At 49.3% G+C, this 14,454-nt stretch overlaps 1 protein-coding gene and 1 long non-coding RNA gene across 2 annotated transcripts in view; both read right to left on the bottom strand.

The window, feature by feature from the left end:
* SMAD3 (SMAD family member 3) overlaps positions 1-7,147 on the bottom strand; it is a 118,337-nt gene extending 111,190 nt beyond the window's left edge. The window contains exon 1 of the mRNA XM_004483598.4: positions 6,371-7,147. Coding sequence (XP_004483655.1) covers positions 6,371-6,576 — 206 coding nt within the window. The 5' untranslated portion in view covers positions 6,577-7,147. The remainder of the gene's footprint in view (positions 1-6,370) is intronic.
* A 2,060-nt stretch (positions 7,148-9,207) lies between these two features.
* On the bottom strand, positions 9,208-10,420 carry LOC131276094 (uncharacterized). Its single transcript, XR_009183578.2, has 3 exons — positions 10,152-10,420; positions 9,953-10,057; positions 9,208-9,595 (listed from the first exon to the last, which is right to left on the bottom strand). It is a non-coding gene; the product is annotated as an uncharacterized lncRNA (long non-coding RNA).
* Positions 10,421-14,454: the final 4,034 nt, after the last annotated feature.

Here is a 14,454-nt window from a genome sequence, read left to right as displayed (position 1 = left end):
CTTGCTGTCAAAACATTCTGTATTAGCGTGCCACTTTGCAGGCTACTGTTTACAGCAGGGGCCTCAGATAATCAACAGTGGATAGGGTGAATTGTGCCATAGATTGGTTATTTCTAAAACTGTTGATTAACTCAAAACAAAGAATAATGTTACATACACACGTTACCCTTGTCAGGAGTCAATAAACTGCAGAGCTTGGAGGATTTGGTTTTTCTACCACCAAGAAGTAATATTTACAAATTAGCCAAAAAGTGAACACAGACACCAGTATTACAACTCTAAAGAGCCCAAGTTTAACAGCCAGGGGCCTGAAAGACATAGAAGGGTGGGAGTTGGGTCTGCCTGGTCCACTATATTGTCCCTTTTACTTAGCACAGGGCTTGGCACCTGGCAGGTGCACTGATGTAAATCAGAAAACGAATTGTACAAGTTCTCTTGGGATCTTCTTTGTTCTGAAACTTGGAATAGAATAAAATTAGACCAACTTCTTCAGGATGGGGTTGGTATATCAACTTTGAACTGTTTCGAGAAACCATTAGGCTTGAAGATGGGGAGACTGAAAGTTCCATGGCCCAGGGATCTGTCAATGTCCAACAAAAGATTCCAGGCACTCCTTGGGGAGGAGGCAGCCTGGCCCAACACTGCACCAGGCACTCTCTTCTGCAAAAGGCTGGTAACCCTCCGTGGCATGCCCAGCTGGCTGCTCTCATAGCAGCCTTTTTAGGCAGTTCTCTCTCCAGTCAACCAAGGCTTTCAGATGTGGGTTTGGGGAAGGGGCCAGAATGGATTTTTCTCTTTTTAAAATATGTCAGTATATCAAAGCAGATAAGGGGGCAAAAGTTAATTAGGACTATTCATGAGTCTTGTTGATTGAGAAAACTGCATCCAACCTTAAGAGAACTTAACTGAATTTCAGGAGGCTGAGGTGGGGGACAGACTAGATAAAGAGGTGGAAGAACAAGGTCATGGGAATAAAATCTGATTTCGATTTAAAGCAAGCCCTGCTTGGTTCTATTTATTCCATAAAGAAGCTCACACAGAATAATGGCTGTAGTGTACATTAAATGGTATTAAAATCTCCTAATATATTGAGTAAAAATTAATGGTTGCTCAGTCCATTACATCTTGTTAATTTTAGTTCCATTATAATAATATAGCAATCACAAGTTGACATTATTAAACCAATATTTATTTTTTTAAAAACTCATTTTAATTGGATTCCTGATGTGATAAGCTTGAAACAAATGCTCTTGATTTCATCAACTTCTTGGCATTTCTCATCAGAACCAATTGACTGCTGTATTCACTGACTTTTATGTTGTTAAAATTGCCACTAAAAAGTTTATGTCTTGCAAAGTCTTTTTAAAAAGTTACTAAAAACTCTTATGTCCATTCAGAAATTGAAGTTTGCAGGATTTATTTTTAGCAAGTGTTAACAAAAGAACAGAAAAGTTAAGTCACACCACGGCCCTGAAATTCCACAATCATCTCCAAATTGTCTACTTTTTATCAATACTCTGTCATATTGTGAGGTAATATTTCTGAAGTCCCCATTTCCACCAAGGAAACCTGAATTTCAGGTTTGCAGTACCAAACTATTTTTTTTACTGCAAAGACAGGACACAGTGGAGTAAACTACTACCCAGACCCCTAGCCCTTCATTGCAAGCTGTAGGATGACAAATTCATAGCTGCACTCAGTTTATTAAAAGGCAGTCGATAAAGGTGTCCACATTCCTGTTGGCAGCTATCACCATGTACCAAAAATTCCCATGCTCAGTTTGCAGTCCCAAAAGTTCTTTCAGTTCATAACTCTTATCCCTGCTTTGGTTTCCTGCCTCACCCTGAGCCCTGCCCTCTCCCCACCTCCTCCCACAAACCAACTGTCCATCATCCCCTGGGCTCCTGGGCACCTTGTGAATCCCTTGTGGCTTGACAGTGGGCTCACTGAATACAGGTATAGAGACTCAATAAACAACTGAATAACCCAGTAATGAATGAAAGAAGATGGCAGAGGATGACACACACCTGTTAAACTCTCAAGTGCACAAAGCCCTTCCCTGGGCCTTAGTTCACCCCAATTTCATAGGTGCTCACATGAAAGCTCTGTGACATTAAGTGACTTCCCAAACCCATCCATGATGTAAAATGGCAGGCCCAGGACCTGAAATCTGTGCTTTCTCCAGAGAAAACAGATGGATGCCATCATTTTATTTTCTAGTTCTACCATATTTAAGAGACACATCAGGGTTTCCTTCCCACCCACCCCCCTCCATCCCCCAAAAGTCACATATTTCTTCTAATCTCATATTTCTTCTAATGGCTGGAAATAAGAAAGAAATAGCAGTCAAATCCTCAAATAACGCTCTCTTCCTGTTTCCCTGACTGGAGTGTAAATTCCTCACAGATAGGAGTCATCTCCAATTTATCTCTGTTTCCCTCCAACGGCACTGGGAATGCGCACTCACACATGGGCGGGGCCCAGTTAAGATTCCTGAATGAACAGAATCCAGCTCTGGCTGTGAACAAAGATCAACGGGCTGTCTGCAACACACATCAGCCTAACAAATTAACTTTTAGATGCAAGCAGCAAATGCCCCTTGGTTCTAAGTGTCAAGGAGCATCAAGTGGCTCCTGGTCTCAGCCACGGCTCTGAACCAGCCCCCCAAGCAGCTACTGACTGCCCTGAAGGCCCCTCTCCGTTGTCCCTGTGTGGCATTCACCTAGTCAGGGTTAACAAAAGCAGCAAGAGGATGGACCACCCCTGGCCGCTGGGTGCAGGCTTGATTCCAAGGAGCCACATGAGAATGGCGCTCTGAGCAGCAGCTCAGAGAGGTCAGGGGTCAGGAGAGCTGAGATCTGCGGGTAGTAGATCTGCAGCCCTGGTAACAGGTCTGTCCCCAGAAGTCTGAGAAAGGAGTGTAAAAGATGTGGATCCTTCCCCTTTCTCCCCAGGATGAGAGTAGCCTGGCCAAATCCAGATGGATATCCGGAGAAAGCTACGCTCAACGATCAGATGCATGGAAAGCGAGGGGATGCTGTGTGCCACACCTGGTATTTGGTCCAAATCTCACGTCTTCCCCTGGAACTGGTGCTCAGAAACGAGAAAGTGCAAATTCCCTTCCAAACAAACAAGGCCTTAACCTTGGCCCAGCTAGCCACAACTAGGCCAACATGTGGATTCCTTTGATGGGGGCACAAGTTATCAGTGTCTATCAGTAAGGTCACTTTTAGATGTGCTTGGCTCCTCATTACTGATATAACACGCATACACCTCTCTTCCTTTCAATGGCAAATGCCATGATTCCATTCTTATAAAACTGGAAGATACCTGCAGCTTTACTCAGGTACTCGAGCAAGTGAGGAGGGAGATGTTGTTAGAAAACCTGTCTAAGTTCTGCCCACCAGCCAGGCCACAGACTATCCTGAGAGTCTCTTTGTCGGTGTATCTAAATCAAGGTCCTGCCCCTTCCTTGGCATTGATCCCTTTTATATCCTTGATATTTAGTAAGCCTGTATCACTCCAGCTCTCCTGATAACTGAAACAGGTTAAAGTCAGTGTAACAGAGAATCAAGCATGCGGTCTGGAAGTGCCTAGCGTCCAGCTAACATTGCCAAATGTGGCTGTTGCTGCTCATGATTACATATTAGCCAAAATACACTTGTCACAATCTCCTTAGTCTGAAGATTCCTTAAACGCCAGGGTCCAGATCTCCTAGCGTTTTCACACACCCAGTGCCCCTACCACAGTGGGATGACCAGAATAAACATTTCCCTTTGTCTGCTTTCCAAGCCCTACTTCAAAAAAACTACATGAAGAAAGCAGACAGTTTGACAAGCAATGACACAGTCTAAGGGACTCAGCAGACACACCAATGTCACTAACATGAGGCCAGCCGGCCACCTACCCAAGACGTGGCCTTTAGTTTTCTGCCCACGACCAAAACAGCAGCAGCTGTTGCCAAGGGAAACAAGGTGACCCACAGACGTGGGCACAAACTCCGGGGATGGAAATCCATTTCGTCTGGATCCAACCAAGCAAGTGGGTTTCCCTAACTGAGAAAGGATGGAAAAAAAGCTACCTTGGCATAAGGTCCTTGCCAGGCAGGTAGGAGATACCCAGGCCTAAAGAGTCAGGAGAAGGCCACAGGGCAGGTCAGCTAGAACTACCAGAAACATCCAAAGTGTTCACATGGCTCAGCTTCAGAGGACTTTGGAAAAGGAAAAGGCAGGTCAGAGCCAGACCTCCACAGAGGGTCAAACTCCCACCAAGACAAGCGAAAGGCAGGCTTGTCCTTCAAACTGTTAAGGCCTTAAAGATGAAATCAGAGTAGCCTTAGCAAAGAAAGCGAAGGAAGAGCCACACCCCCAACCCACTCCCACCAGCTAACAGTGCTTTAAGCATTGAGCAAAGAATTTATTTGGAACCTTCCAAGTTCAAAGCACTTTGGGGTAGCAGAAAAGAGCACCAGATTGGGAAGGAATCCTATGCCCATTATGTCAAATCTTTCCACCTCTCTCCTCCCAAGTTTTCTTTTTAAAAATGAGAGCCTCGAGCATAATAACTGTTTTATCTATTTTCCAGGGGGCTCACTCTTTGAGGACCTCACAAAACCATGTGCAAGTGCTTCGTAAACTGTGCAACTCTCTATATTGCTGCTCCTTGTTTCGACTGATATCACTTCTCTGTTGTGGTTCATAAAGTCTTTGTCCTTGATGCACCCCACCAAGTAAGAAGGCAGATTTTGCAGACCCTGCCCCAAACGGGGAAAGCACATCTCATCTCTACCAAAGGAATAAAAAAGAATTCAGAAGTCAGTTCTGTCTGACCATGCCATCACACCACCTCCTCTGAAGCCAATTCTGGCTCCCAATCACACACCCAGCGCACTTCCAGACAGCTCACCGCCTTCCGTCCCCCTTTATTGACTGGATCCACCCAGTTTTGTTTTGCTTTTTTTTTTCAATTATTTTTTAAGTCAGCACTCCCACCATATGTGGCATTTATTTCCAGAGCGGGCCTGCCCTGGGTTCCTGTGGACAGATGTTGCTTTGTGCCTGCCTGCCACGGCTGGCAGCCCTTGCACAGCTGCCCCAAGCAGGTGGCCAAGGATGGAGTCCACTCCTGGCCCAGGAGCAAGGACAAAAATCCCCATTGGGCTCAGGCCCTGGGGGCCCTCAACTTGTTCCTCTGCAGCCAGGGAACCCTGGAGCCTCGGCCCCCCATCCCATACACGCTCCCTGTGCCCGGTTCAGAATGGACTTCAAAGGGGGATGGACGGGAGAGACGGGAGGCCAAAGTGCCCCCCATCCCAGTTCCCAGCCAGGCACCGCTAAAGCTGAGCGAAGGCCCTGGGGAGTGGAGAGAAGTCACTGACCTCCTCCTACCAGCCATCTGTGAGCTCCCGACGGACCCGCTAGAGCGAGGCCGGGGGATGAAGGCGGTCCAGACAGATGGCAAAGCGCTTTGGGAAGGAGGGCTCTGCAGGAATGCGAGGGCCTATGGAGGCCCGCTTCAGGGTACGTTTTGTTATCTAACCGGCTCTAGCCCCCCTGTGTTCTGCTTCAACCGCGCAATCGCTTCAGCTGAAAGGAGAGCCAAAACAGTCGGGGCAGGGGGTGGGACGGACAGGAAGACCCTACTCTCCGACACTTGTCTCTCCCGTTTGAAAGTCAGAGCACTGCGCTGCCACTTCAAGTGCATGCTTTCGGAGGGGGCGGGAGGCTGGCACCACCAGGTCTAAAAATACTCGATAAAAATGCTAATCCCGAAGGCAAAGAGAGAACGAAGAAGGAATCTGTCAATCACTAGGCTCCCGCTCCTCACCCACAGCCCCAGCTGTACGGACTACATTCCTGTTAAGAAGGAAAGAAGAGGGGGGACAGAACTGAAGAAAAGAAAGGGAGACACCACCACCTCCACGAGCGCGGGCCGCGGGGCGGGAGGCGGCGGTGGCGGCGGAGGAGGGGCTGCGGCCCGCGGAGCCGAACAAAGCGGGCCTCAACTTCCAGTCCCGGGGTGGGAGCAGTCAATTCCAGCAGCGGCACACACACACACACACACACACACACGGAGGGGCGGTGGACACACACACACACACACACACACGGGGGGGGGGGGGCGGTGGAAAGCGAACGTGAAGTCTGGAAGCGAGAGTACCGCATGGAAGGTCCAGGCTCTGAATATTTGCAAGCCAAGAAGGGTTTTGTTAGGGGACCCCCTGCCCGCCTCCTGTCCGCGCTCTCGCCTCCCCCCCCCCCCCCCCCCCTTACACACACGCACACGCCGTGGCTCTCCAAACCCACCAAGCCAGCCCTGTAGCGCCAGGGGGCTGGGCCGGCGCGCCCCCCGGATCCCCCCGGCCCCCCACCTGGGGATGGTGATGCACTTGGTGTTGACGTTCTGCGTGGTGATGGCCTTCTCCAGCTCGTCCAGCTGCCCGGTCTTCTTGAGCTTCTTGACCAAGCTCTTAACCGCCTTCTCGCACCACTTCTCCTCCTGCCCGTTCTGCTCGCCCTTCTTCCAGCCAAGCAGGCGCTTCACGATCGGGGGGGTGAAGGGCAGGATGGACGACATGGCTGGGGAGGGCGCGCGGGCGGCGAGGAGCGCCCCCGGCCGGGCTGGGCGCGGCGGGACGCCGGGGGCGCGGAGGGGAGGTCCGCCGGGGCCGGCCGCGGCCGCCCAAACTTCGGCTCTGGGCGAACTTTCTCGCTCAACTCTGGGCGAACTTTCTCGTGCGCCGGGCCGGGCCGCGGCGCTGCAGCCTGCGGGGCTCGGCGCGCGGCCCTGCGCCCCAAGCGGCTCCCACGGCTGGGAGAAGGCGAGGGAGGCGGGCAGGAGGACGACAGCGGTGCCGGGTCGGGCGGGCCCCGAACGCCGGGCGGAGGTGTCGGCAGGGAGACTGGAATGGCAGAAAAAAGTTGGGGTTTCCGCACGGGGTAGCTGTTTGGGTGCCGCCTCCGGGAAGGAAAGTCCAACCCCTGAGCCAAACTTTGCTCTGCTCGCTCGCTTTGATGCGCAGATCCCTCCGCCTCTGCGCCTCGCCTCCCCAGTTTCCCTCCTCCTCCCTGCTCGCTAGCTCGCACGGCCGGCCCGGTGCGTACGCCGCGCTCGCGCTCCCGCTCCCGCCCGCTCCCAGTCTGTGTTTCATGCAAATCCGCGTGCAGCCTCCTTTCCAAACGCTGTCACCGCCCCCTCGCCGCCCGGGCTCCCCGCCTCCTCCTCCGCGCCCCGCCGCCTCCTCCCCCGGGCGCCCTGCCCGCCCCTGGCTCTGGGAGGGCGGCCGGCCTTCCTCCGCCCCGCGCCGAGCATGCCCACGTGGGCGACCAGAGACCGCCGCGGCCCAGGCTGGAGTGCGCGGAACCCCGCGCGTCCCCGACCCAGAAGTCGGGCGGCCGCGGGGAGGAAGTCGTGGGAAAGGAGCGACAAGAGGGGCCCCAGGAGGGAGGGCCGGGCTCAGGCCGTGGCGTTCGCTTTTGGAACCCTCTCTGAGGGCGCTCAACTGGAGTTGCCCGGGAAGGGTTAGACTCGCAGCAAATCAGCGCCGTCTGGTCCGGGGTTGGCGGGACACCCCAGGAGATTCGGGCCCGAGAGGGGGCGCACGTAAGGCTGAGGCCCAGGAAGTAAGGGCGCGCACTTGGCCAGGCGAGCTGATCACCGTCAGGGGCCTTGGCCCGCGCCGGCAATCCGGGGGCAGATTTTATTCTCTCTTGGGTTAGATCACCCTGAGAGCCCCAGGCTTCGTGTGCGGAGGCGGGGGGGCGTTGAGAAGAGGACTCTTAGAAGTGGAGATTAGGAGATCCTAGAGACTCCCCGGACTCTATCTGGAACCAGGGGTCCTTTGGGCCACGCGCCTGACAGAAAATGGGTCTCAAAAGACGTTTGTTGAGTACCTGAAGGAATGAATGGGAACACTTTAAAATTTACCTTTGATTAAAAAGCACACGTTACGGGGCGTTGTGAAATCTTATGATACAGAAAGTTCCGAAATTCGACACCCAATAAATAGAGGCTGAGGAGCTCGGTTTCCAAAGCATGAATCGCAAAACGTGGGGCAAATGGCGAGTATTCGGGAAGTTTATTTATTCCAAGTTTGTCTCGGTGGGAAGCAAAGAAACACCGGGGTATTGGGGGACTCTGAGGCTTTTTCCTTTTCGCCGGCAGAATTCGGGGCCTCTGATACAGAAACCTCAGCTGCTTTCAGGAGTTGCTCTAGTCCCCCAAGAGCTGTATCCTTCTGTGCCTCCCCCATCAGGCCCCTAGCCGGTGTCTAAAGCCTTTGTTTTTAAACAGCAGGAAACCCCTGTGGTGAGGGGGAAAAAAAAAAGTTAGCTGCAAACCCTCCAGCGGGTGGAGAGTTACAAAGCCCAGTGAGGTGTGGCAGAATCCACAAAGTCAGCCCAGAAGCTGCAGGTCCCACAGCGGGTCAGCTGCTGCTCCAGATCACTGTACTCATGCCCTCCCCTCCTCCCACATGCCTGCACCTTCAAGAAGCAGCCTTGGACACCCAGCTCCTGCTTAAGCAACCTGGTTCGCATTCCTGGCTGGCCCTCCTGCTAACCCTGTGCCACTCACTCATTGGGCTCTTTAGTTTCACTCCCTCCTTCCCAACCCTCAGTTTCCCCAAGGAAAAAGAGAAGGAAAGAAGGCAATCAACCTTGTTGCTGTCTTCATTCCAGGTAACTCAAGAGCCTCCCTTTGATTTAATCATCTTCAGAATTTACAGAAGAGGTACCCCGAAGCACAGAGAGATTACAATGCTTGCTTACACAGGGTTCCAAGCTACAGAGCTGGGATTTGAACCCAATGCTTTGTGAGTCCTCAGGCCACGTTCTTGAGCTGCCTGACAGAGTTGTGGAAGGCAAAGACACCATCACTGACAAAGCTCTTTGCAAAACAAAAGTTCTTTACACAGGTGCATTGCTGTAACCTTACAAGAAATGTTTACTCACCTATAAAATGGAGCTAGAAATAGCTTTGTGCTCAACCACCTAGGAAGGCTGCAGGAGTCTAATGTGAAAAGCTTTGCAAATGGTCAAGTGTTGTAAAGCTGGCGAACCAACATCCTGGGGCGGTTGCTAAAGGCAAGAGTGGTGTGGGTGAGGGAGCTCAGCTCAGTTAGATAAGCATCCATTAGGCACCTCTCTTTTGCAGGCCTCCTACTCAGTTCTGGAATGCCAAAACAAAAGATGAAGGTCCCTAACCTCAAGGTGCTGATGGTTTAGAGAAGCACAGGAAGTAGGGAGTACCTTAGTAGGCAAGAATGGGCGAAAGGGAGGCCTTTGCGGTAACCTAAAATGCTGATTTTAGCCTGACATCAAATCAAACAGTCCAACTGTTGAGAGGCAGCCGGATCAATTCAAAGGAGCTCAGGCTCCTAGGTCAGGCAATGACTGACCTAGTTTGAATCCTGACTCCCTGCCTTCACCTTGCTGAGCGTCGTTCTCTCAGCAGGAAGAATGCAGCAAACAGGACTTACCATGCAGAGCGGTTTTGAGGATTGAATGTGGTGGAAGGGCCTGGCATGCACCCACCCTTTCTGGGAACTCCAACATCATGACATTGGAAGGGGTCCTCCTTCAGCCCTTTCATTTTTCTGAGAGAAGGAAATAACTAGTCAATAGCTAGTTCATATGGCTGAGCCATGCTTTCCTGTGCTTCCTCCCTCACCATGCCAGCATCTGTGTGGCAGGGACAGCTGTGCATGCAGAAAAACAGTCCCGGTCCCAGGTGTGAGTCCAGGTGAGGTTTCTGGGTTCTTTCTGCCCTGGCCTCAGGTTTTCCATCTAAAGAGTCAGGGAGGATAAGCCCAGTTTCACAAAGGGCCAAGGAGAGGGAAAGAAGCAGTTCCTGCTGGAACTGAGAGGACCTTGCACCCTCCCTTTACTTTTTTTTTTTTTTAATGTTACATTAAAAAAATATGAGGTCCCCATATACCCCCCACCCCTCTCACCCGATGGTGCCTGGGTGGGCGGCTCTGGATGGGTAATGGTTAGGAACTCTGTTCTAGCACCTTGTCCCCAGAGGCCCAGCCAGGTCTGCTTCTGCAAAGGTTGTCCTTGGAAGAGAAACAGAGCCCAGATAATTTTTCATCATGGTAAGAGCAAAGTTCAAGAGAGGTGGGACGGGGTGGAAGCAACGACTCTGTTTACCTGGGAATAGTCAGTCCTATCAGGGAGGAGCTCTGAAATCGAAGTGCCAAAGGGTTTTTGAAGAAACTCCTGGGTAGGATACCGGAAAGAAACAAACACCTGGCTTCAGCTGAGATTATTTTTCCATTGGCTAGAAGATATTTAATCAACAAATGGTGAATCTAGAAAGAGCATTAAAATAATTCTCCTCCAGCACAAAGCCCTCATTCTGTAGGATGGAAACTGACATCCAGTGAAGGGAGGCGATTTGCACTGTGGAGGTGAGTAGCACAGGCAGGATGGGAGCTAGCCTCAGGCTGCCAAGTCCTCGCCTAACAGCAGGCGTTCTTAACCTTTTCTGTTCCACGAACCCCTTTGCCGGTCAGGTGAAAGCCGCAGAGCCCTTACCAAGTCCACACTATAGTGTGTATTATTTAACAAACATATCACATGTCCCCACAAGGATAATGTTTTTCTGAATTTCAATTCAAGCTCACAGATCCTGGGTTAAGAACCCCTGCTTAAGAGAAAGCCTCTCTTTGCAGCCTGACCTCTCTCTCTAGCCATCTGTAGCACTTTGTGAGCTTTCTTGTGGCACCAGAGAGAGCTGGGTTAAAATTCTGTCTCTTCCAGCTGTGTGTCTTCAAGCAAGTTACTTAACTCTCTGTATCTCTGTTTCTTTTTCCATAAAATGTCAGCTGTACTAACACCTACCTCTGAGGATTGCTGTAAGAAGCCCATGAGATAACTCATGTAGACAGCTTGGCACAAGCACATAGTAGGTTCTCAATATACATGGATGTGGTTGGTGCCTATTGTGAAGTACGATGCAAAAGTTAGAAGCAATGGATTCAGTGCACACAAAGCAAATGGATGGATGGATCTTAAAAACTGTTTCAAGTGAAAAAAAATAAGACAATGAAATAACATAATGTTACTTATGTAAAAAAAAATACATAGTCACAAAACCACAGTATATGTTTTGAAAGAACTCATACAAGCAAACAGATACACAGTGAACACAATATGAATGGGTGTCTGGGAATAGGGGGGACGAGGTTAAAAGGAGAAAATAAATAAATGAATTCTTGTATGTACAATGATGATGTGCTTAACCTTTGTTCCAGAACTGCAATATTAGAAAGTCCTCCACACATGTCAGTCAATGAATTAATTGTTCTCTAGTGTGCTCAAAAGACAGAGCCTTTGACTTCCAGCAGTTTACAGCTAGTGCTCATGATATCTCATAGGTGGAAGAAACGGACAAAATTACTTAAAACGCCTGCCTCAGGGCAGGCCCTACAGATAGTAAGGTTTAGGTGTTGCCCCCACCTGACAGCTTAGGGAACTGAGGGGCAGGGCACTAACGCCATCTGTGGGTCTGCTCCAGGCCAAACTCTGGGCCCGGGATTTCAGGGATGTGGGCTTGTTTAAAGTTTGCACAGGCCCTGCTAGATAGCTATTGTTATTGTCATTTCACAGAGGATTCCAAGATGCAGAGAGTTCAATTGTTAAACCTGGGCTGGCCCATGGACTGCCAACCCAGGGTGGGGCCCTCTGCCCCAGACCCCGCAGGATGGTTTCCAGGGTTGATTAGAAAGCATCCTGGAGCAGGGGGGGGAGTTTTCTCTCTGGGGCCAGATCTTTTTGTCTTTGCATACTGTGTGTATGTCTATTTATAGAGGGCCGTGTGTTTTCCCTTGCCCATTTTCTGGAGTCACAAATACAGCCATGGCTCAGGCCCAGGATCTCCTTCAGTCCAAGGTTTCATTTGCAATGTAGACCTAAAAAATATTAGTTGGAAAACTGTTGAGCATGATCATTGCATTTATTTTCAAAAACACACATGCATATGGACAGTCACCCAAAATTGGGACACCAAATTTTTTTTTAAAGTTTATAATACCACCAAGATTGTATGCTTTTACATTATTTTTAATTTATTGGCATATTATTTTTACATTAAAAATGAAGTGAACATGCTGTATGTATCTCATTTAAAATAGATTTGAAAGAAAAAAACAATGTGTCAGGTGAACGCAGAGTCAGGCCTCTCCAGTATGGAGAATGTGGACTGTGGAGAGTGCAAGGAAACGACGCAGTGGTTATTTGGACGGTCTGGTCAGGTCTGAGTGATTGCTGAGCCTGGAAGGGAGGCCTGATTCTGCCTCTGTGTCATCAGGCACTGGTATGTGACAGGAGAAAGAGTGGGAGTCCCTGTCTTTTAAAATAGCACACGTGTATAGAATGTTTTGCATCTGCTGCCCGTGGGAACATCCTGTGGTTGACTCAGAGTTTGAGGGAATGAAATAAAAATTAAGGAGACAAGTGAAAGCTGTCCCTCTCCCAAGCCATTCAACCTAAACAAAAGGAGGGACCCTAGCTTAAAGATAGGTAAGTTTGGGGGTGGTGGCTGTTGGTATAAAAGCAAAATGTTTTCATTGTGGGGAAATTTTTAAAATTTTATAATGCTATCAATAACAAAAGCTATGGCAATAAAAAGGAATGAAGTACTGATGCGTGCTATGGCAGGCCCTTGAAAACATTATGCTAAACCAAAGAAGCCAGACACAAAAGGCCCATATGATATGATTCCTTTTCTATAGAACGTCTAGACTAGGGAAGACCATCGAGAAGGAAAGTAGATTAATGGTTGCCAGGGGCTTGGGGAAGGGAAGATGGGGAATGATTTCCAATGGGCACGGGGTTTCTTTCTGGGATGATGAAAATGTTCTCAAGTTGATTGTGGTGAAGGTTGCAAAACCCTTGGAGCGTACCAAACCCACTGGGTTGTACGGTTGAATAGGTCAATTGAATGGTACATGTTTTGGGTTGAACTGCCCCCCACCTCCCCCACAAAAAAACATTTTCAAGTCCTAACTCCCGGCCCTGTGAATGTGACCTTGTTTGGAAATAGGAGTCTTAGAAAACGTGATTAGTTAAGATGAGGCCAAACTGGACTAGAGTGGACCCTAATCCAATCCGACTGGGAATTTGGACACAGAGACAAACAGACACCGAGAGAAGAAGGCCTTGTGATGGAGGCAAAGACAAGTGCTGCAGCTGCAGGCCAAGGAAGAGGCGAGCAGGCCTCTCCCCTGCAGTCTTGGGGAGCATGGCCCTGCGGACGTCTCAGTTCGACTTCCAGCCTCCAGAACCGAGAGAAAAGAACTTTCTGTTTTTGAAGCCTCCTCGTGTGTGGTTCCTTTGTTACCAGAGCCCTAGGAAACTAAGATGGTATGTGAATGATATCTCAATAAAGTTATTTTTACAAATGATAACAAAAGCTAACACATATTGCGGTCTCATGTGTGCCCTCCCAGGCGCATTCTAAGCACCTGCCCTGGATTAGATAACCTGACTTAGCTTTTACGACTGTCTGCGGCAAGTGTTACTATCAAACACTTTTCTCAGCAGAGGACACGGAGACATGGCGTGAAGTCCATGAGTGCCCCTGCACAGACAATCCAGCAGTTCTTGCTCTTAACAACAGTGAGGATACCCAACAACCACTAACTAGAAGTGGTCATCCTGTAGTCACCAGTTTTTTTCCTTTACTATACTGTGAACATCTTTCTGTGTCAAGAAATATATATTTACTACATTATTTTTAATGATTGTAAGGCATTCTGTTGCATGGATCTACTAAAATTTATTAAACCAGCTTCCCACGATTGGACATTTAGTTGGGTCCAATTCTATTTGATATTTTTCAAAGTGCTGCTTTAAACATTCTCACATATACACATTTGTGTATATCTCTGATTATTTTCTTAGAAGTAGTCTCTAGAAAGAGAATTTCTATTTTTGATTCCATTACAAATTTCCCCCTGAAAAGCTTATCTTTTCCACACCTGCTTTATTAGAGACATTGTACCAGGGGCCCCTTCTGTTCTCACCCGTTCACTTAGTCATCCCTAGCGCCACCCAATGGGACCAGAGGGCTTCAGAGTTAGCTGTGACTGTTCAAGTTTTCTTCTGAAACTGAAAAATGAAAAAAAGCTTCTGCTGAAACAGAGAGCTGCCTGCCTTAAGGTGAAGAGTCCTAGGGCGTCACTCTTGGCAGGAAGCATAGTCTATATTTTTCAGGCATCTTCCCTGCCTTCTTATAGGTTTAAGTATCCCGGGGCCAGTGACTTTCCCTGGGTGAGCTGGTTCACCCTTGAGTCTCACCTCACCTTTATAAGCTGACTCCCAATCTAAGTATCCAGTCCAAACCTTTCACCGGAGCTCCAGGCACACACATGCAACTGCCAGCTGGACCCGCACCTCCAGAAGCCCACAGGCACCTCACAGTTAGTGTTCAGACCTGAAGCTTCTTCCA

The sequence above is a fragment of the Dasypus novemcinctus genome, chromosome 3 (assembly GCF_030445035.2).
Source record: "Dasypus novemcinctus isolate mDasNov1 chromosome 3, mDasNov1.1.hap2, whole genome shotgun sequence".
NCBI classification, from domain to species: domain Eukaryota; kingdom Metazoa; phylum Chordata; class Mammalia; order Cingulata; family Dasypodidae; genus Dasypus; species Dasypus novemcinctus.
The sequence above is the reverse complement of the archived record's forward strand: the minus strand, read 5'-3'. Positions and strand labels throughout refer to the sequence as shown.